This window comes from Capricornis sumatraensis, chromosome 7 (genome assembly GCF_032405125.1).
Source record: "Capricornis sumatraensis isolate serow.1 chromosome 7, serow.2, whole genome shotgun sequence".
NCBI lineage: Eukaryota > Metazoa > Chordata > Mammalia > Artiodactyla > Bovidae > Capricornis > Capricornis sumatraensis.
The window spans coordinates 69307736-69332426 of NC_091075.1; the positions used below are offsets into that span (position 1 = coordinate 69307736).

At 38.9% G+C, this 24691-nt stretch overlaps 1 protein-coding gene across 1 annotated transcript in view; it reads right to left on the reverse strand.

Annotated features, from left to right (window-relative positions):
• The window catches only part of CORIN (corin, serine peptidase), a 233592-nt gene that overhangs the window by 134912 nt on the left and 73989 nt on the right, over window positions 1–24691 (reverse strand). Inside the window, exon 5 of the mRNA XM_068974946.1 lies at window positions 19369–19550. Coding sequence (XP_068831047.1) covers window positions 19369–19550 — 182 coding nt within the window. The remainder of the gene's footprint in view (window positions 1–19368; window positions 19551–24691) is intronic.

Genomic DNA, 24691 nt, shown 5'->3' on the forward strand with positions numbered 1-24691 from the left:
TCTGTAAAAATCCTCTATTCAAAAGTTACTCTTAGCAGAGGGTCTTCTGAAGTCCAAATTGGGAAAATTGGAAACAGCTTAGCCACTCCAAAGAATAGTATTTCATAAAATCCTATGGTATAAAAAGCCAGGTCCTGTGGGGCCACTGACTGGGTATACGAAGCAATTTCAGAAAACATTAACTCTTTCAGACCTTTCACATGCTACTGAGTGGACAGAGTAACTGCCAAAGACTCTCAAGATTTTTGAGTGATGAACTTTACACCTCATCCAGAACATTCTGTTTTTCACATTTGAGTTGATTTTAGTGAACCAGGGTCCTAGATACAGCTGTTGCTTTCTTGCTAGAAGTATGTTGTCTTGCATCTTACTTCATATTGCTCCAGTCAAATCAACTTGTAAGGCCTTGCTTCATAAAAATAGCAAAAATGTGCTACAGATAACAGAAATAAATAAAAGGTCAGTGCATTCATGTCTGCCTCTATATTTGACTGGCAGAATAAAAGATTTCGTGAAACAAAAATATTTTGAGGCTCTTTTATTTTTATCACTCCTATTCTATACCGGGCAGATCTGAGCATTGTATGTTTTCTTCAATTAGAAGACTACCAACAGGCACTTATTTTCAGGGCAGAGTCTTAGCCTGAATTAAGCCTCACATTTCTGACATCTTGTTGAAGGAGCCTGAGAGCAAAACTCTAAACTTTTCCTTAGAGTTCAGAGTTTTAGGTCAATAGCAGCAGTTATAAACTTAACAGCCACTTTTTGTCCTGTGTTGAGATTTATTCAAAAGGCCAACCATGAGAAATAAAAAGAAAAGTAGCCACATTCCCATAAAGAATACAAGAGAGAGAAGCTGATGGGGTATGTACAGGTAACCATTGCGTATCTAATCACAAATTGTTCAGTTCAGTTCAGTTCAGTCACTCAGTCATGTCTGACTCTTTGCGACCCCATGAATCACAGCACACCAGGCCTCCCTGTCCATCACCAAATCCTGGAGTTCACTTAGACTCACGTCCATTGAGTCGGTGATGCCATCCAGCCATCTCATCCTCTGTCGTCCCCTTCTCCTCCTGCCCCCAATCCCTCCCAGCATCAGAGTCTTTTCCAATGAGTCAACTCTTTGCATGAAGTGGCCAAAGTATTGGAGTTTCAGCTTTAGCATCAGTCCTTCCAATGAACACCCAGGACAGATCTCTTTTAGGACGGACTGGTTGGATCTCCTTGCAGTCCAAGGGACTCTCAAGAGTCTTCTCCAACACCACAGTTCAAAAGCATCATTTCTTCAGTGCTCAGCTTTCTTCACAGTCCAACTCTCACATCTATACATGACCACTGGAAAAACCACAGTCTTGACTAGATGGACTAGATGGCAAAGTAATGTCTCTGCTTTTGAATATGCTATCTAGGTTGGTCATAACTTTTCTTCCAAGGAGGAAGCGTCTTTTAATTTCATGGCTGCAATCACCATCTGCAGTGATTTTGGAGCCCAAAAAAATAAAATCAGCCATGTTTCCACTGTTTCCCCATCTATTTCCCATGAAGTGATGGGACCAGAAGCCATGATCTTCATTTTCTGAATGTTGAGCTTTAAGCCAACTTTTTCACTCTCCTCTTTCACTTTCATCAAGAGGCTTTTTAGTTCCTCTTCACTTTCTGCCATAAGGGTGGTGTCATCTGCACATCTGAGGTTATTGATATTAGGTTAAGGTATTTGCTTAATATATGCAATTGTGTGTTTTATACAGACACATGTACATATATACAGAAATGTCCCTATACAACATATACTTTCTGCATAAAATAAACCCTTTCCTTCTTTTGTGGGCCTAATGTGATAGGTCTAATCTTTATTCTAAGTACCTGCAAGGAGTGATTTTTAAATAAGTAGTCTACACACAGCACTTTGTGCTCATTCTGAATGCTATTAAGTTAGATGCACATAGAAATCCTCTTTTCTTCTCTTAAAATGAGTGCACTATGTTTTATAACAGGGTCATTCTAGGTCTTTGAACTCTTAACAGGCCCAGATCAAAACAAATATCAGGTTCAAATATCAGCTCTGTCAAGTTATGCGTCTGTAATTGTGAGCAAGTTATTTAACCTCTCCAAGCATCAGCTCTCTCACCTACAAAATGGGCAGTATCTCAGCCAGTTCATGTGGCCATAACAATCTGCAAACTGGGTTGCTTAAACAAAAAATATTTATTTTTCACGCTTCTGGAAGCTTAAGATTAGGGTGCCAGCAGGGTTAGATTCCTGGTGAGGGCCCACCTGATTTATGTTCTCACATGGCCTTCCTTGGTGTGTGCTCAGGGAGAGAGCAAGTTCTGGGCTCTTTTCTTTAAAAGGGCATTTTTGCTTCTCTTCAGGGTTTGCTGCATTTCTCTGCTGCTGCTGCTGCTAAGTCGCTTCAGTTGTATCCGACTCTGTGTAACCCCATAGATGGCAGCCCATCAGGCTCCTCCGTCCCTGGGATTCTCCAGGCAAGAATACTGGAGTGGGTTGCCTTTCCTTCTCCAATGCATGAAAGTGAACAGTGAAGTCGCTCAGTCATGTCCAACTCTTAGCAATTCTCTAAGCACTAATAAATATTGTTTTTTGTTTTTTTTTTAATAAAAGGTTACATCCCATCATGGGATCCACCCTGACAACCTCATCTAAACCCAATTACTTCCCAAAAGTCTCCACCTCCTAATACCACTCCAGAGGGAATTCGTTTCAACATTTGAATTTGAGAAGGGGGACACAAACATTCAGGCTGTAACAGGAAGAATAACCATAACCCTCACAGTGCTGCTGTGAGAAAATGTCTCTAAAACACTTAGCACAGCACTTTATACATAATAAATACTAAGCAAATGTTATATATCATTATTGTTACAGCTATTCCCATTAAATGTTATTATTAAGACTGTCTTATTTAGATTGGAAAGTCTGACCACTATATCTTTGGGGATTTTTTTTTCTTGTTTAATTTCATAACTGCCTTTAACCATATTCAGTCAAGAGAAGCTTAACTTAAAAGTAATTGATCGTCCCTTCTACATATCTCTATCAAAATGCCATTTCCATAGATTAGCCCCACCAGCCTCTAACTATTCCACCTTCACAATTACTCAGCACTTTTCTGTGCTTGATACGTGCATGTGTGCTAACTTACTTCACTTGTGTCTAACTTTTTGCGACCCTATGAACCATAGCCCACCAGGCTCCTCTGTCCATGGGATTCTCCAAGCAAGAATACTGGAGTGGGTTGCATGCCCTCCTTCGGGGGATCTCCCCAACCCCAGGAATGGAACCCTGTGTCTCTTACATCTCCTGCATTGACAGCTGGGTTCTTTATAACTAGTGCCACCTGGGAAGCCCTCTGTGCTTGATACTTATCACATATCACTAATGTTATCACTTCCATATATACTAATGTTGTCACTTGTACATGTGCACATCCTTTTCTGTCACTTGTGATTCATATCTACACTAAATGTGTCTGTTTCCAACTTCAGATTATCACTGGAGAAGCAGAACCAGGATAGTAGCCAGGCCTGTATGATTCCACAACAGCCAGAGGCAAAGACTTTCCAAGGGCACATACAGGCAGATTTTTAGGGAATCAATTTCCATATCCTTAATTTCCCTCTCTACTACAGTTGCCTTTACTTGAGGCCACATGCAAGGACGAAATCATCAGTTTTTCTTTTCTCACCTCCCCTTTCGGAATGTCCTATGAATGACTTGAAACAAGTAAAAACACATCTCTTATCCATTCCAAGCCTGTGGTGGTATATAATCCTAAAGGGTGAAGCCTCTGGAGTTCCAAACAGTAGACAGTACAAACTACCTTCCCTTTAGCTGTCTTGCATCCTCACCCCTCAAATGTCAGAGAATACATTGTCCTTAAGGAAAACCTCTTGATGGGCAAAGCTAAAAGGGCACTGAAGGCAAGAGTGCTTATTTTCTTCAGACAGCAAATTTGTGTCAAAGCCTTGAGTTTTGTCTGTCTGTCTACCTAAATACATATCTTAAAATTAGAGATAGAAAGTGAAAGCCTAAGCTTCCAGCTCTAGTTAAGATGGAATAAGAACATTGGACCTCATTACCCCTCTAATTATAACTGAATATTGTCAACAAAACACGTAAAGCAAGTTATCCTTGGTATCTGAAAAGGAAGGAATAACAGGCAGATTGAAAAGGGAACTTAACTTAAAATAGACTAATACAAATATCAAGTCATTACATTGTACATTTGAAACTAACATAATGCTATATGTCAAATATACTTCAATTTAAAAAAAAGACTAATAACGAAGTGCATTTTCTAGTGTTTTTCTTTTTCCACCCATATTTTGCAACACAGAATCAGGGTAGTAAAATTATGGAACTATTTAGCTGGCATGGTCAAGAGAAACTCTCTCCCTGGTCAGAGAAATGGAAGGGAGGGTCCCTGCCAAGCAAAGAGAAGGGGAAATCCCCGAGGTGTCTTTTCTCTTGACCCTCCTTTGGAGGGAGGTCCCAGTAATAAAGCAGTATGCTTGCAACAGGGTAGACAGCAACAGCCTAGGCTGCGTATTCGCCCCAGTGGTGGGTATGACACTGAATGGGTGATAAAACTACAGCTTTTTAAACAAGAAAACAGGAGGAAGGGTCCCTGGGAGTTAGGGAGTTTCCAGGAGGCCACAGAGGAGGACGCTGTGTATGAAGTCCTGAGCGTATTCCCCGGGAATGAATCTGTAAAAATGGCTTGAACTATAATACCAAAATCTTTGAGAAGTAAACTGCAATGTAGGCATGGCCCAGGTACCAGACTGGTCCACAGGAGGCATACATGTGGGGAGGATCCAAGAGGTACAACAAAGTCTTTGAAAACTAAACTGACATTGGAACCAAAGCCCACAGAAAGTATAATGGAACTTGTGACCTGAATCCCAGTGGGTCAGGTGACTATGAAACAACAAAACACAAGCGGAAACCAACATCCTCCAGAGAATTTTAACAGGGCCTAGAATTTCATAATGTACTCAAAATGCCGACTTGTTACTCCAAATCGGTTGACAGACTAAAAAGCAGAACATTCTCAGTAACCCCAGTGCAAACATAAACACCAACCCTCAGATGACGTAGATGTTGGAATTACTTGACGAAGACTTTAAGGCAGCTATTATACACATGCTCCATGAAGTAATGGTCAATAGGTTTGAAATGAGTGGAAAGACAGAAGTTCTCAGTAGAGAAATAACAGCTTCAAGAAAGAATCAAGTAGAAATTTTAGAACTAAAAAATACAATAACTAAGTTCCTTTTTTTTAAGAGCCACAGAATGGCAGAACAGAGATGACAATGGAAAGAGCCAGTGAACTTGAACATAGATTAACGGATTATCCAACCTGCATGAGAGAGAAGAAAGACTGAAAAGAAAAGGAAAAAAAAAAAAGAACATAAGTTTGGGGACCAGTTGGGTACTATAAAAAGATCTAACACTGATGTCACTAAAATCCAAGAAGGAAATGAGAAAAATTTGTACAGAAAATTGAAAAATAAATGATTATAACTTCCTAAATCTAGTGAAAGATATAAATTTAGACTTTAGAATCACAGCTGCTGCTGCTGCTGCTGCTAAGTCACTTCAGTCGTGTCCGACTCTGTGCGACCCCATAGACGGCAGCCCATCAGGCTCCACCATCCCTGGGATTCTCCAGGCAAGAATACTGGAGTGGGTTGCCATTTCCTTCTCCAATAGTATGAAAGTGGAAAGTGAAAGTGAAGTTGCTCAGTTGTGTCTGGCTCTTAGCGACCCCATGGACTGCAGCCCACCAGGCTCCTCCATCCATGGGATTCTCCACAAAGAATCACAGCAGCCCCCTACTACTGGGTTGGCCAAAAAGTTCATTCAGAATGACTGAGCTTTTCCATCAACCTGATAGAGTAAATTCAAGGAAAATCATCTTTAGGCACAAAATAATCAACCAAGTGGGGTTTATTCTCAGAAGCAATGCTAGTTCAACATCCAAAAAATTTTAAAAATGTAATCACCTGATTACCAAACTAAAGAAAAACCAAATGACCAAAATAACAGACTCAGAAAAAAGCATTTGATAAAATTCAATATCTTTCATAATAAAAACTATCAGGAACCAAGAATACAGTTTAAGGGTTCAAATGATTATGTCAGTCCTTCCATTCATACTCTACCTTTCTCAAAGTCAGCTGGAACATATAACAGAAGTGACTATCATATCATATACACAATTCATGTCCACATTCAAAAGTAGGGAAATTATACAGGGAGAGTGGCACTCCTGGGTAATGGAGAGTATATTACAATTCTGTTTACCATAACAACAAAGAAAAATAAGAGACCAATATCATAAAAACAATACCTTTTACAACAGCTCTAAAAGAACCCAATGAAATATGTGCAAAATCTATATAATGAAAATGTTGATATCAGGGTCAAGGAAGACCTAATAAATGGTAAGATAAACCAAGGTTATGGTTCAAAAGATTCAATATGATTAAGCCATCAAATTGACATCTTCCTAAACTGATTGATAGCTTTAACACAATTCCAATCAAATCACTGCAGGATTTATACAGAAAGACAAGACACTAGAACTTAAAAATAAATTTTGAATAAGAACACAGGTGAGAAATTCACACCACCAAGATGTTAACACTTATTATAAAGCTATAATAATTAAGATAGAATGGTTTTGGATAGATACAGAATGGAACAGAGTAGAATCAAGAAACAGACCCACATGAACATGGTAAATTAACATAAGAAAGGTACAAAAGCAATTTAATGAGGAAAGGATAGTCTTTTCAACAAGCGATCCTAGAAAAATTGTATAACAATTTGAAAAAGAAAATACCACTTGACCTGTACGTCACACTTTATGTAAAATTTAACTCACCATAGTTTAAAATAAAATGAAAAGTATAAAAGTCTCAGGAGAAATAATAAGAGAAAATCTTCATGCACACACCTAAGGCAAAGAGTTCTTTGATACAAAAGCATGTAATATACAAAAAAAGATCGATAAATTAGACTTCATTGAAATAAAAGTGTCTGTTCAGTGAAAGACAATGTGAAGAGAATGAAAAGACAGGTGTAGGCTGGAAGAAAATATTTCCAAATCACATAATCAATAAAAGATTTGTCACCGAGAACATACAAAGAACTCTCAAAACTCAACAATAAGAAATACAACCCAAGGGGGAGAAAATGAGCAAAAGAAATGAATGGGCACTTCACCAAAGAAGACGTACCAATGGGAAATCAGCATGTTAACGATGCTCATTCACTAGTCATCAAATAAATGCAAATTAAAACCACAATGAGATACCTCTCCATACCTAGTAGAATAGCTAACACAAAAGCAATACAAATCAACCAGACAATACACACACTGGTAAGATTATGGAGCAACTGGAATTCACATATATTATTGGTGAGAAAGCAAAACAAAACAGCCAGTCTAGAAAACAGTTTGGCAATTCCTATATAATAAAACACTTAGCAATCTAGGTGTTTATCCTGTAGGAATTTGCTTTAAAAAATTTAAGTAAATGGCTGGCAATAATACTCATAATCACTAAAAGTTGGAAATAAAAAATGTCCTTTAGGCCATAGCTGGGAATCTTGCAGAGGAGGCAGCTAAGAGGACATGCCAACTCAGGGGTGCTGAGTCCTGGGGGCCACGCAGGATGAGGTTTGGGAAAACTTGCTTGAGCTTGGGGTACAGGCATGCATTAAAAATAAATGTCCTACAACAAGTAAGTCATCATACATAGAAATCAAATACTAATAGTAAAAATAACACTAATAGTGGATACAAGTAACAACATGAATTAATCTTAAAGGTATCACTGTAAGTGAAAGAAGTTTAGTCTCAACAGATACTGTAATTCTATTTACATGAAAGGTATGACTAAAACTCTGAAGAGCTGATCAATGGGGTTGGAATGTGGGTTTGACCACAAAGGATAACATGAGTACACATTTTGGGTAATAGAACTATTGTGTATCCTGATGTGTTAATGGTTATATGAATCTATGCATGTGTTAAAATTCACAGAATTGTTCACAAGAAAAAACTGAATTTTGTTGTGTAAATTAAGAAGTAAAGTAAGATACTTTACACAGGGACATATATTAACACAGTAATATAAACTAAAAATCAGCTTATTTCTGTCAGAAAGTCACTATAATTTGGCCAATTAGTTTAAGAGTGAAGTTTGGCTTTATCAATTAGGTAAATTCTATGTAAATTGAATGAAGCAAATAAACAGCTTCAAAGTTTTGATGCATATATTTAATGGCTATGATAGCATATAAAGCTTTTCATCAAAATTATTGTATTATCAAAGATAAATTGAAATTAACAATATTTCAGTTTCCCAATTCTTTCTCAGTATACGGATTTCAACAAAGTGATCTAACTGAAAGATGTTAGATAAATAAAATAAATAGATGTTTGATAAATCCTGGTAAAATTATCAGAAATTGAGACCATGAAGACTAATGTTAGGATAATAAATTCATGGGCAAGTAAAGTGCTTTCCAATTCTTACTTTCAAAAATAGGAGAAGAATCAAACCAAGACTCTAATAATTTTAATGGTAAATTATTACTATGTGACTTTTTATATTAACCTGGAAAATTCTTCAAATAATTAAAGATCATTATTATGGTAAACTCCTTTTATTTCCATGTACTTAATTATATGAATAAGTCTTTAAGTCATTACAATCCAGAAGACAAAAAAGTAGAAATGGAATAGATGCCAAACCCTGTTCCATTCTACACAAACCAGTTTTAAAAGAAATCATCCCATCTAACAGAATGAGAGATGAATTTCCAACAAATGTCACATTTAAGCTTAGTAATTATTTATAAACACATAATAGACTTAAGTCACAATTACCACAGAAAGTTAATCAAAATGCTAACACTCAGTCTCATAAATGAGAGAAGTTTTTTGTAAGTAATAATTTCCACTCTCATATATGGTTTTTTTCTAAGGTGATAAAAATAATTATAAGCATTTAAAAGAATATGCCAGAATGAAATTCTGTGAGCAAAGGGAAATAGAAGTGTGAAAAGAGAAGCTATGTAATATTTGTCCAATATTAAAAGAAGAGCTTGCAAATTTTGGATGGCTGTGAGTGCCAAGTCACTATGGTATTTAAATTCCACTGAACACATTTAAAAGAGTAATATAACAGTTTCATTTTTAATATATCGATTATTATAATATCCTTTAGATTGTACTCTGTCAACTGCTTACATTCATGATTTAAAGTTTTTAAATATTAACTTAAAATTGTGAAACAGGTACATAATTTTTCAAAATCCTTTTAGGGTCCCACAAGCAAAAATATTTGGAAGACCATACCTCTGAATACTATGTTACATACACAGCCCCCTCAATATGAATTTGGCTCATTTTGTTTAAATGTGCACAGAGGTTTAGACTCCAAATAAACATATGGATTAAGCAGATGAAATGGAGATGGCAATTACTTCCCAACTGCTGAGCTCAATGGAATTGAAGTTATAAAAATCGTGATGCTATTTGGCATAATGAAGTCTCAATTTCAGAAGAGATTCAGACTTTGATGAGATGATTCTGAATCATGCATTAGTTTCAGTGGGTGGCCCAGAGTGTAGAGTTCAAACTCTAGGATGTCTGAATTATCAGGAAATTGCCACATTCCTGGAGCTCAATTTAAAGGAGAACTGACTGAGTGTAAGGAGTTATGTCCATCAAAAGGACAGGTAGTATCCAGTCTTGGGAATTTTTAGAGAGAAATATGAAACAGAACAAAGCTAATATTTTTATTGTGTGGGGAAAAAAAAACAACCAGCAATTTTATTCAGCTACCTGGTTCTATAAAGATGTATCTGCTGTGATTAAATTGATCAACATAGATATATAAAGCTGGAGAAAGAATTAAAATAGATCAGGCTTTGAATTGTTCACATGTGAATTACCAGCATTCTTGTTAGAGTGGTCAGACTGCTTATTGACCAAAATATAATAGGCTTAGTGCTATGAATTTATAATTACATATATCAAAAAAATCAAATTTTTGCTTTGTTGATAAACATTTCTGCATTTTATTATCATCTGTAAGACCACAAATGTGGATTTCTGATAGCAAGAGGCAATACGGAACAAAAGTGGATGCCCTTGGTCTCCAGCCACTGAACAAAATAATATTCTTTAAGATGCACAGGGATCAACCCATGATATTGGGTTTCTGAGTTATCAACTTCCAAGCCATGCTATTAACTTGAAAATAGAGGAAGAATGAATGAATGCAGGTGAGGACAGGACATCTCTCTATTTCTGTTTTAGGAACCACTGTGCCATCTCAAGGAAAGCAATATCTGGCAGAGAATAGACATCTAATCTCAAATGATCTATAAACAAGAATTACTGAACCCAAAGAGAAGAGCTAGTACTTAGGCTCAACAAGAAATCTGTTTTATTTGGCACTGCTTCTTTAGCTGGCATGGGAAGGAGGGAAGTCAAAACAAGACTGGCTCTCACAGAAAACAGAGGAAATCCACAAGCTGAGCATTCCTCATGGTTCATAGATGGAAAGAGATTGTTAGGGACTTTAAATGATTTTTAAAACCTTCAAAGTTCAATTCACAGCCAAATGAAATTCAAGTACTGGACAAGTTGATTGTGTAGTTTATTAAGAGTTCTTCCAAGTCTTTTAATAACCACAACAGTAACAATAGCTGTTATTCCTATGGCTTCTCTTCCTTCCCTTATCTGTGATCATTCTCCCTAACATGTTCTATGTTACTGCCCTACAGACAGGTGCTTTAAAGAACTGAGAAAATATCTCTAGGAGAAGAGCATTGCCGGCAGAGGAGTTGGAGCCTTGAGAGCAAAAAGGTAAGTATTCAGAGAAAAATCAGAGAGATGATAGGGGCAAGATAATGAAGGGCAGGATGTCTGTGTTGTACAACTCTAGCAGGCACTGTTTATCTTGAATTCTGTGTGACTGGTGCCCCCCTGGAGTCATGCGAGGCAATGATACTGATGGAGTGCCCTGAAGGTCGTAGGGATAGTAGCTTTTATATTGAGGGAGATGGGAAAACTTGGAAAGGAGAGATGTAAATGTTTAAATGATCCCTTTTGCTTCTGTATGGAGAACAACCTGCTGGGGCAAGCAAGGATGCTAATAAGGAGGTGGAAGGATAATCCAAGCAGGAACTGAAATGACCAGAGCCAGGGGTGGTCATGGAGATAGTGAACACTGGTTGGATTATGTATATATTTTGACAGTAGAGACAGTAAGATATCTGAAAGGTCAGATATGGTATGGAAGAGAAAGAGAAAAGTCAAGGATAATACAAGGCTTTTGGCTGAAACAACCAGAAGAATGAAGCTGTTACTTACTAACATGAGGAGCCTTTGGAGGAGAGCAGGGGTGGGGGCAATACTAGATCAGGGTAGTAGGTAAGACCTACTATGCTTAACACATTTTGCAGACACTTGAGTAGAAATAACTAGAAAGCTGAAAGCAGTGTGTGTGTGTGTGTGTGTGTGTGTGTGTGTGTGTGTGGTGTGAGTGTATAGCACAAGCATACATATACATGCAAGCCCAGAGTTTAGAGGATGTGCAGGTTTGAGATCCATGCTGGTAGATGTCAGTGTCTGGTGGTATTTCAAGCCATGAGCCTGAATTAGACCATTAAAAAGAGGAGCGATCCAAGAAATGAGCCCTGGGGCACTCCAATGTTTAGAGGTGAGAGAAATGAAGAGAAAACATCAAAGGAGGCTGAAAATAGGTGGCCAGAGTAGAAAGAAATTCTGTTGGTGGCTCAGAGGTAAAGAATCTGCCTACAGTGTAGGAGACTTGCAGGAAACACGAGTTTGTACTCTGGGTCGGGAAGGTCCCTGGGAGGAGGAAATGGCAATCTACTCCAATATTCTTGCCTGGAAAATCCTATGGACAGAGAATCCTGGTGGCCTACAGTCCATGGGATCACAAGGAATCAGATGCAACTGAATATGCACACAGACCAAAAGTAGAAAGAAAACCTCCCTGGAAGCCTAGAGGGTTTATCTTGGATGAAGAGAGTGATTAAATGTGGCAAAAGTTGCAGGAGGTCAAGTCAGGGGAAGACTGAGAACTTCCCATAGAATTCAGCAACATGGATGACAATTCCTGGAGATCTAGGGGAAAGTAGCTTTGCTTGAGAGGTTGGAGCAAGGACTTCAGAATACAGGTTGGAAGCCTGAGGGATGGAATAAAATTGGGGATGAAGTACAGATTTAAGAGTCATCAGTACTTATGTGGCTACGAGCAACTATGAGGTTTCCTAGACAAAATGAATAGACTATTGAGGAAAGAGGGTTGAGACCAGAGTTCTGTGGAATATCAATATTTCAGGAGCCAGGAGAGGAGGAGAGACTGGAGTGTGGCCAGAGTATGGGAAGCAAACCAAAACAGAGCAGTGTTCTAGAAACAAAGGCAAAGAGAGTGCCACAGATGAAGGAGAAATAACCAGAGACAAAGGCCTTCCGTTGTAGGGTGCAGCCAGGTTTCAGACTTCCTCCTCCACAATCCCATGTCTCTGCTCTTACAGGACATAGTACTTATAGGCTGTGGTAGATCCTTACAGCTTCAAAGGCTAAAGGAAGGAAGGGTATCCCCAAGTTCCTCATCACTCTAGTCAGGTAATTCGGAGTCATATTGTACAAATCATACACTATTTCCCAGATTTTACCATGACATTAAGCTCCAGTTGACCACAATGGTAGCTGGATTCATAATTTACCTTTACTGGCCACCTTCTGTCCCTTGAACCACCTCCCTACTCCTCCACTGGGTCCACACCTCTCCCAAACATATGATTTGTGCTCAAATCCTTGTCTTAGGCCCTGCCTGTGTCCTCATCTGTCTAGCTCTCTATGGGCTTATGAGCACTTAAAAAAGTCGGCATGCCAGCATTTCCCTGGTCCAGTGGCTAAGATTACATGCTCCCAGTGCAGGGGGCCTGGGTTGGATCTCTGGTCAGGGAACTAGATCTCACATGCTACATCTAAAGAGATCCCATGAGGGGCAACTAAGACCTGATGCAGCCAAATAAATAAGCTTTTTAAAAAATTCTGCATTCCATCTTTCCTTCCCAGTTCCTGACTGACTACATGGTCCATAGAACATGCTTCTAAATGTCTGTTATACTGAAGTGTTTACATTTTCACAGTGCAGTATAGATTCCAAAATATTTTCAAATACAGTATTTTATTTAGTCCATAAAACCATTCTACCACCCAGGTATTATTCCTACTGTAAAATAAAATTGAGGAAAGAGAAGTAAAAAGAGTTTATGAAACTTGCTTCAAGACCACCCGGTTATTAAATAAAACAACTAGGGCTTGAAAACAAGTCTTCAGATTTAGGTTTGGTGCCCTTAAAAGAAGTAACTATATATCAAAGAAAGAACATGCTTTTATTATTTAAATTGTCAATAATTTAAAATTATAAATGTTACAAAATTTGAGGTTCTAGGAAAATCTCATTATATTTGATTATTCATTGTAATGAAAAATGTGTGGCTAATTTTGGTAACTCTACTCATCTACCTCTGGCAAAATATTGACACTACCTCAAAGAAAGAGTAATTTTCCCAAGTGAATTCACAACACAAAAGGAGAAAGGGGGTATTATGTTTTACTGAGATCTTGAGACAACAATATATTGGAGCTAACATACTGAAGTGGTTTATCGCAACAACCAAAGCTAAGAAAGCAAACAAGATACTCGGAAAAGGAAGAGGAAAATGAAAGAATAAATAGCTGAAGTTCTTTCATAGCAGCAGAGATCTATTCCTAAACTGCTTTCCATACACAATTTCAGACAAGATAGAGTAAAGGGCTAGTCAGACAGCTCAGAATGATTGATGGACCTTGACCTTTAGCCCTCTGAGTTCTCACAGCTCAACTATGGAAACACACACTAATGTTTATTTTAAAAACCTGAGAACAGTTTCCACAGCATTATCACGTGAGCACATTATTTACTTTACAGGACCAGGCATTGATATAAGATAGAAAGGGTAAGACAACTGAGTATCCTTCCATATGAGAACAAAATATCTTCAGAGTTACGACTGATTTAAAAGATGCTATGACAAGATGAATTAAATTTACAGAGCTGTGCATTGGGAAAAGCAGCTATTACAAGTTGTGAGTTTTGGCTCAACTCAGTCTAAAAAGGCATTTGAAAGCTCTTGTGAGAAGGAGGCTGTAACAAAGGGGAGCATTCAAAGATTAATAATCAAATCCCAGGACGGTCCCAGGATGAAAACAGAACTGGGGGGCTGATTTAAAATAATCTTGGGATAATCTTCCTGAACCTCAGTTTCCTAATTTATAAAATGAAGATGATAATACCTCAGAGATTTATTCTGGAAGCAAAGTGAGCTAACAGCTGTGAAAGCACTTTGGAAAGGAGAATGGGGCTCACAAGGTAAAAGCGAGGCTGCTGTTTTCTTGGGCAAATGACTTGACAAGTTGGAAGGAGAAAACGAAGATGGGAGTCAACTTTTAATCATCATTTGTTTCACGGGCTAAATAGACACCTGACACCCAACACAGGTCCGCAGTGCTGAATGCCTACCCAGGACACCCCCTTGCTTCCTCTGTGTCAAGTGAGACCCTTCATTTTTCAAATATTCAGAACTCCTTTATGTCATTGACTCCACTTCTATTCCATTGATGTTTAACCTGTGTTCTTCTATAGTTTCTATCTGCCAGCATGCTATATGGAGTTATTAATGTTCTTTTTACATTGTTTCTCACATTCTCATATATAGATTAACCAAATTAGGCTTAACACTCCTTAAAGTATTAACTCTTAATACTCCTTAAAGGAGGGAGTATGAGAAGTATTATTATTATTACTAGAAAGTACCTTGCAAAACATCACGCCCAGCCTAGAGTCTCTCAAAAGGAGCACTACTGGCATTTGGGACCAAACAGTTTGTGTGGGTAGCTGCCCTATGCCCTGCAGGATGTTTTACAGTATGGTGGGTCTCTACCTGCAAAATGCCAGTAGCAACTCTTTCTGTCCCCAGAGTTGTGACAACCAAATTTTCTCTGAGTGAAGTTGCTCAGTCGTGTCTGACTCTTTGCAACCCCATGGACACCAGGCTCCTCCTCCATGGGATTTTCTAGGCAAGAATACTGGAGTGGGTTGCCATTTCCTTCTCCAGGAAACTTCCCGACCTAGGGATCGAACCCAGGTCTCCAGCATTGTAGACAGATGCTTTACCATCTGAGCCACCAGGAAATTATCTTTAGACATTGTCAAATGTTCCCAGGTGGAGGGGTCACAAAATTATCTCTGGTTGAGAACCATCACTCCAGGTGGATATAAACCAATATCATGGTTACTGTACTTCCTTTTATTTTTTCATATTACCTGCAATAATGCTCAGAACTGAATATTCAGTGAATATTTACTAAATTAGTGAAAAAATGAGAAAAAGACTTTCACAAGTTATATTCATAACTGGTCTTACAATACAAACCCTTATACGATTAAGGTAATATTATATAATTCATACTTTTCTACCTGGCATACAATATTCTTAGTATATGGACATTTTTAAGTAACTATGTGTGTGTGCGCTAGAAATTATATTCTCATGCATACATAAATATCACAGCTAACAGTGGTTCTTTCCTAGCACATGCCCTATGAATATACCTATGATGGCTAGCATACCGTTCATCTATCAAGCATGAGATGGAAAAATTATTTTAAATTCTAGGAAAATACTGCATCAAACACTGATTATCAGACTCATTTTCAGAGAATTAACTCTACGTGGAAAAAAAAGAGTATAAAGAATTCTAAAAAGGTTGACAAATAGAGGATCTCAGATGAGTGTACTTAGGACATTTCTGTTCTCTTAAAACGTAAGTTTCTTTAATATATCTTCCCAGATCTTTTCCAAAGCCATCAATCTTTTCCAAGATGGAAAGATCTGTACTATCTTCTGATATTTGAGGAATATATGTGAAGCAGCATTTCACCTAGAGCTATTAAAGAATATTGGTAATACTTTGATTTTAAAAACTGATACTTTAGGACCATCATGTTATGGAACACTGATGATTTTTTTATTTTCAAATTTTCTCAGTAGATTCTTAAATCCTATATCAACAGGCTACTTTTTCCAAATGATGACTAATAAAGTGTTCTTATTAAAATGGGAGAGATGTAGCTGAAAAAGAATTAAAAGGGCTTCTTTTTCATGTACACTCACTCATCATTCTGGTTGTTTATTGCTGTATACAACCCTTTGGAGGGAATCCTAATTTAGCAGTAGACCTCTACTGTACAGTGTGTTAAAAAGAAATAAACAAACCCTTATTTTTGGCTTGGGTGAGTAACTTGTGACAGGTTAATGTCCCTCCCATCAAGTAAAACTGGAAAAGCCAGATGAAACACAAGAAACATCCGTTTAAAGGCCTCTGATAGCTGGTGAGACTATTAAGAGGTGAGTGGCTAAGATCCAGAGAGAAGACAACTTCAGATCAAACAGTCTACATTCTATGTATGGATGCTTTTACCCCTTGGAACTTGCCGATTCCTGGCACAGTGCTAGAAACTGAGAACCTGGACATAGGGCCACTGCAAAGAGGCAGAGAAGCCAGTAGAACTTTTTGGTAATCCCACAGAGGTAGACAGACAAAAATTCGAGTTTTGATGCTACCAGAGGAATGGGAAATTAAGGCGCCAAGGATGTAGCGGGAAAGGAGACACAGAGAAGGGCAGGCCTATCATGTGGAAGGATATCCCCTAAAGGCTTCTGCTGTGAAGAACAAGCCAAAGAGTTAGGTAGAAAACCTCTGTAAACCCAAGTGGAAATCTAGCAATCTTGCTACTCTACCAAAAAAAAAAATTACAACTTGGGACTGTCAAGGAGAAACAGAATGCAATAAACACCTTAGTTTCTAACAGCAAGGCTCACCAGAGAAACGCACTCTCAGAATGGAAACAAATGAGAGGGAGGTGGAGTCTTACCAACGCTGTCTTATAAACAGAGAGCAAAATCAGTGCAGTTCTTACTGGATCAATGTGGTCTGTTCCCACTCTACACTCCTGCCCTTCAGGAGAGAATCTGCTTCCCCCACTGTCAGCCAATAGGCTTCAGATGCTTCAGGTTTAGCCTCAGCTGCAGAGAATGGCCCTAAACAAGAGCACATCCTTCCCAAGAAGGATCACATCCAGTGGCGGCTTCAGGTGGGGGTTTAAAGACCTGGTTGACTTGTCCCAACATGGAACAAGTCCCTGAGACCATATGAGCCCCAGAACTCCCTGAGGATTTAGCCAAAGCTTCAGTGGCTCTGGATCACATTTCAGCTTCTGCCTCCACCTAATCCTGCCTTCTCTCTCCTCCCTTACACAAGTGCTGATACCTAATAAACACCCTGTACAACAAATTCCATCTCAGTGACTGCTTCTGAAAGACCCAGCTTGTGACAGTTGCAGGAGTGGTCCCGGAAAGCAGGCAGTCTGATGGGGTTATTGATCTGGATCACTCACTGCTGGCATGAGAGTGAAGTTGCCATTATTGATGGCAGGTGGAGACAGACATTCCCTGGCATCAGGCGTGGTCCAATTGTTAAAATCGTTATCAGAAGTGAACTGGAATAGTTTACCTATAGAAAGGAATGCACTCAATGGGGTGACTTACCACGTATTTAGTAAGTAACTATAAGGACAATGGATTGGATGGCTTAGTGCTGCTACTAAGTCACTTAGTCATGTCCGACTCTGTGTGACCCCAGAGACGGCAGCCCACCAGGCTCCCCCATCCCTGGGATTCTCCAGGCAAGAACACTGGAGTGGGTTGCCGTTTCCTTCTCCAATGCATGAAAGTGAAAAGTGAAAGGGAAGACGCTCAGTTGTGTCTGACTCTTCACGACCCCATGGACTGCAGCCTACGTCCTCCGTCCATGGGATTTCCCAGGCAAGAGTACTGGAGTAGGGTGCCATCGCCTTCAAGCATCAATATTCTAGAAAAAGAACTCAAAACTGCAAGCAACTGTAACTCATGTTGTGGAAGCCAAAGGGCCCTCCTAGTAATTTAGAAAGAGGCTTTCACATACTGTAGCATGAGAATCTGGAAAACTGAGGATTGGAAAAGATTAATAATACAGACCCATTAAAATCAAGACTTTCTATTCCATAATAGACACTAACAGAAGAAAGATAAGCCAGCCAGTGGGCAACCTTTACAATGCATATATCCAACCGATAACTTCTATACAGAATGCATGCAGAGCTACAAATCAGGAACAGACGGACTACCCAATCAAAAAATGGACAAAATACTTGGACAGACACTTCACAAAAAAGGATATTTAAATAACCAAAACAGCTTGAAAATTCAGCCCCATTCATTAGGAAAATGCAACTTAAAACCACAAAGAAATACCACAACACTACCATCAGAACTGCTTAAATGAAAATGACTGGCAATACCAAGTGTTGGGGAAAATTTGGAGCAAGTGCAACTTTCATAGCTAGGAGGAATATAATGTCCATAACCACTTTAAAAAACTGTTTTGCTGAACAAAGACATAGCCATGTTCCATCAAAGACATGTACAAGAATAGTCATAGCATCACCATTGACAGTAGCTGGAAACAACTCACATGTCTGTCAACAGCAGAGTAGAAAACTATATTGTGGTCTAAAACATATTGTTTAGTTGCTGTCATGTCTGACTGCTTGCAACCCCACAGACTGTAGCCCACCAGGCTCCTGTGTCCATGAGATTTCCTAGGCAAGCATACAGTAGTGGTTTGCCATTTCCTTCTCTCAGGGATCTTCCCAACTCAAGGATTGAACTTGCATCTCCTGCACTGGCAGGCATGGGCAGGTGAATTTTTTACCACTGAGCCACCAGGGAACCCCATAAAATATATTAGAATACCATAAAAAATGAGAATGAATAAACTACATGAAGATGAAAATACAGTGAATCTCTAAAACATAATGTGGAGCAAATGGAGTGAGACAAAAAAGGCATGCATACTGTACGATTGATACCACTGACATCAAGTTCAGAAGCTGGCAAAATTACCTGAGGTGATGGAAGTCTGTATAGAGGTCTCTTTTAGGAGGGTCAGAGCACTGGTAGGAAGGTTGGGTTTCTGGGTTGCTGTTACTATTCTATTTCTTGGTCTGGATGCTGGTTACGTGACTCTGGTCACTTTGTTAAAATTTATTGTACTATACGCATTATTTGTGTATTTCCTAGCATGAACTTCAATAAAAAAAACTTTAAAAAATGCAACAAAATGCAGACACCTACATTGCTTTTCGTTTTCCGGCTGTGGTGAGAAGCAAATCCTGCTGACATTGCTGTTTTCACTTTGGTTTCTAAACTGTGAACATTTGAGGAAATCAGGCCAGGAGGCATTCACCATTCCCAGGACTGACTCGCAGCCCTCTTTTGCAGACTCGCAGAAGGATCTACAAGGCAGGAGTCCATGACTAGAAGAAAAGACAAAGGTGGAAATTAATGTTTTTACAGACTGTTTCTCAAAATAATAATTAAACTAAAGAAAAGTTGGCCACCCATGCTACAATAATACCTTAATTTATATTTACTATAATCAACAACTTGAATTGTCAACAACAACCTTTAACCCTGTAACAAGCATTTTAGCCACCTCACTGTCATGATTCTAGAGGGAATAAGCTAGTTCCATAACAGATCATCTAACTCTCTCTTGTAGAAGGTTTTATCCAAAATGATTTTTTTTTTTGAGATTTCTTGTGTTAAGTAAACCTGTCAACCAAAAAAAAAAAAAAAAAACCAGCTCTACTGCTGCTGCTAAGTTGCTTCAGTCATGTCCGACTCCTAGCGACCCCATGGACTGCAGCCTACCAGGCTCCTCTGTCCATGGGATTTTCCAGGCAAGAGTACTGGAGTGAGGTGCCATTGCCATAAGGAATAAATTAACATGAAAATGAATGTCCCCAAAATGAAGAGGCAGAAGTAGATCACAAAATAGGTTAATCTCATTTCTTTATCAACCCTCTGAGAAATTCAAAGTATCTCTGAGAAGCAGATAGAGAGAAAGCTGTTCCTTAACCTACACTGTCTCCCTAGAACAAAAAATATTACACAAACAAATGGCAACCCTGAAACCTTGTACAGTAATTTACCTTTTCATTTCTATACTATCTTCTGCAAAATAGCAAAACACAAACAATTGTCCACTAGCAGTAAGGTAATAATGCTTTGGAGTTTGTCTTTATTCATCTGACATGCAATCAAACACTGCTGGATCTGAGTCCCTGTGTCTGGGGATGGGGACACTACAATGTCAAGGTCATGGTCTTGTTCTCCTGTAGATCCAGGCAGTTTTTTCTACTTTGAGCTATGGACAGCACCTCTCACCCTAGCTGGTCATCTGGCAAAGGTATCTCAAATGATTTTTAAGAAAACTAGGAAAGAAAATATACATGTCAGTCAAAGCAAAGCACACACTTCAAAAATGCAAGGTCAATAAGAAATTTCAGAATCATACAGTATCAGATCTGTAAGAAATCTTAATCAATACCTCATTCAAATCCTTCATTTGAAGGAAGTCTAGGGAGATTCTGAGATACACAGCTTCGTAACAGATGAAGCGGGAAGAGAATCCAGATTTTTAACATTCAACCCATGCCCTATCTACCATCCCATATCATTTATTCTCACATAAGGACCTAATAATTTGGCTTTAAGAACTCCTTGACCCAACAAACACATTTATAATTCTGCACTCATTCATCTATAGATCACTGGAACATAAAGGAATATGCCAGCCACTGAGTTAAAACAGAAAGGATCAAGTCTATGAAAGGATCTTTTATATATAAAAATGTGGGAAAAGAGTACTCAACAATTACATTTAGATACAAACACTTTTGTCCTTCTTCTCAGAAACTTGTCTTAAAATTAAGTAAATTTTAGAATCCTAATATTCACGTAACTATATTAACGTATCCAAATTTGTTAGTGAAGATGTGAGAAGAAGTTTTGCATTTGAAAGAATAAGCTTTAGACATAAAATATGAATTAGTCCAAGCAAGCATCTCAGTGGAAAGGAGACACCTGACTGCCATTCAGGAAATAAATTAGATATTCATAGAGCTGAAAATTCTGCTTAAGTAACATTTTTGAGAAGATTTTCTTTCCTAGATCTTATTCCAGAGACCTTACATATTTTCTCAAATAAAACTGAGAAACATGGTGGAGGAATGTGGAGAACACAGAATTCCTATGCAATTGCTTCTACTTTGCTAGGCTCTAAGTGCTACATACACATTAACTCATTTCTCACTACAGTACACCACCAGCGATACCATTACTGTCATCTCTACTATACAAATAAAGAAACTGAAGCACAGAAAATAGATGAGATTCTTCCAAGATCACTGAGTTAGTGAGGTACCCAGCCAGCATTCAAACCCAGGCCAACCGATTCAAGGACTATTAACTACTCTATTACACATGAGTCCTTACTTTAGGAATGTATGTCCCAAAAGCATAACTCAAGGTTAATTCAAAACCTGGTGTGCACTTTCCCAGTGAACCAACCACATACACAGTAGTTGGGTTCTCCCATCACTCTACAAACTTCTACTTAACCTCCAATCAATCAGTATTTGCCAAAGGGGCTAAGAAACACTAGGAAAGGGTGAAGGCTTTTCTCTCTCTTTCCCAGGTGTAAGAGCCCACAATAAGGCTACGCAGCAAGCTTGGCTTGGTTTCAGCATTCTTCCTTTGCTTCCTAGTCCCTGACCTGTGTCCCAGTATCCTGACACCATCCTGCCCACCCCACTCCAGCACCCCACCTGGAAAGCCACCTCCACCAGAGCATCATTGTTTAGTCACTCAGTTGTGTCCGACTCTTTGTGACCCCAAGGACTGTAGCCCACCAGGCTCCTCTGTCCATGGGATTCTACAGGCAAGAATACTGGAGTGGGTTGGAGTGGGTTGCCATTTTCTCCTCCAGGGGATCTTCCCAACTCAGGAACCAAAGTCGTGTCTTCTGCTTGGCAGGTGGATTCTTTACCACTAACATCACCGGGGAAGCCATACTTGCTGCTAAACATTTTTCCCCTTCCTACCATCAAAGCTATGTTCCCCAAGTGAGCTGATTGAAATGAGACTTTCAAAGAAGAAGAGAGATGAAAATAACACAGAGTTGTACATAATAACAGATGGACACTTCACCCTCCAGAGGTTTTTGGCATCATTAGAAGATTGCTTGCTGGACCAAAGGAATCTCTGATGGAATTCCAGGTGCCACTTACAGAGGGAAAAGTCATCCCACATTGTCACGGGGGGAAGATCACTACAAGGCTGAGTAGCACTTGGGGCCAAACTCTCCCAGGTGTTTCTTGGACCTTTCCTCACTTCTGAACCCACATATTCTTTGATCACTCCACATCTTCATTCAGAGCCTTCTATGGTAAAAGCGATGAAAGTTCACACAGGGGTCCAGCAGACCACTTTCACTCTAAAGCTGAGTCTATAACTCAGAAGCTCAATTCTTGTCATTGACCCTCACCTGAGTTATTTTCTGCAGGAAATCATAAGCTACCCCTCTGAACTTTTCACGTTGGCCACTCCTCACTGTCTGATTTTTGGCCAACAGTTCATTCATACAAGACTCAGTTTCATCATTTGAAAAGTGAGGGATTTGTAAGAGCTGATTTTTCATAGTCCTTTTACCACTGACATTCTGTGAATCAAAATTCACTTTTTAACACAATGCTTCTCAGAGGAGTGGTGATAATCCCACCAGCTTTGCTAAATTTCAAAAGGTAACAGATTTTTTTTTTTTTTTCTCGAGACTTGATCTGGGAATATATAGAGACATTAAAATACCATTAGGCCTTCCATTCTAAAAATAGGGCCTAAGAAAAATGTCTAGAGTGTTTCCAAATAGCTCTCTTAAGAGGTGTAACCAACCGAGACCCATAGGCTTTAAATTGCCAGATGAGGACATGTGAAATAGTGATGGGGTATTAATAACTAGCAGCCCTTTCAAACACTGAGCAAAATGAGGAGCCATTTGTTCTTGCTTTGCATGAAATTCAAGTGCCTACAAGGGGTTGAAGCATTTTACTTTTCATCACATGGAAGAGTGTGTTGAGACAGACCACACTATTTTGGAATATAAGTGCTGATATCTAAGCAACAAGCAGACTGACATCTGAAAACAGTGCTCAGAACAGGGAAGGAGTCAGATTTGGCTATCAGGACACTATTTTAGAAAAGGTGATTATTTTAAATGGACATTTGAAGGATATTTGGTGTTGTGCAAAATCCCCCTAAAACATTTCAACTAAGGCTTAAGCAGAAAATTCTTACCTCTGTAATTTTGTTGAAACAAATACATACAAATATAAATACTTCTACATATACTAATAATGAGGTTTTTAGGGGATTTTCATTAGGAATGCTACTCAAATTATGTCTCTGTTAATACAAAAAATTATAGATTTTACCTATACAATTTTAAGCAAATTTATCTACTAAATTTCCTATATTTACATATATATGTATATTTTTTATTGTACCCTTTGACCAACATCTCCCCATTTCCCCACCCACAAATTTACAGATTTTTATCTGCAAAAATAGCTCTGATAAAGACATAAAGTTAAAATTATTGAATAAGCTATAGCCACACTGTAGGCATATATAATAGCTAAAGGATTTTTAGGTTTTATAAATCACTTTTTTCTAACTTTTCAGTTTTTTTTGAAATATGGCTCATGTATAATATTATATAGGTTACAAGTGTACAATATAGAGATTCACAACTTTTAAAGGTTATATTTGATTTATGGGCTTCCCTGGCTCCAAAATCACTGCAGATGGTGATTGCATCCATGAAATTAAAAAAACACTTACTCCCTGGAAGAAAAGTTATGACCAACCTAGATAGCATATTCAAAAGCAGAGACATTACTTTGCCGACTAAAGTCCATCTAGTCAAGGCTATGGTTTTTCCAGTGGTCATGTATGGATGTGAGAATTGCACTGGTAAGAAAGCTGAGCACCAAAGAATTGATTCTTTTGAACTGTGGTGTTGGAAAAGACTCTTGAGAGTCCCTTGGACTGCAAGGAGATCCACCCAGTCCATTCTGAAGGAGATCAGCCCTGGGATTTCTTTGGAGGGAATGATGCTGAAGTTGAAACTCCAGTACTTTGGCCACCTCATGCGAAGAGTTGACTCATTGGAAAAGACTCTGATGCTGGGAGGGATTGGGGGCAGGAGGAGAAGGGGATGACAGAGGATGAGATGGCTGGATGGCATCACTGACTGAATGGATGTGAGTCTGAATGAACTCCGGGAGTTGGTGATAGACAGGGAGGCCTGGCGTGCTGCGACCCATGGGGTCGCAAAGAGTCAGACACAACTGAGCGACTGAACTGAACTGAACTGGTGACTCAGATGGTAAAGAATCTGCCTTCAATGCGGGAGACCTGGGTCCAGTCCCTGGATTGGGAAGACCCCCTGGAGGAGGGCACTCCAGTATTCTTCCCTGGAGAATCCCCATGGACAGAGGAGCCTGGCAGGCTATAGTCCATGGGGTTGCAAAGAGTCGGACACGACTGAGCAACT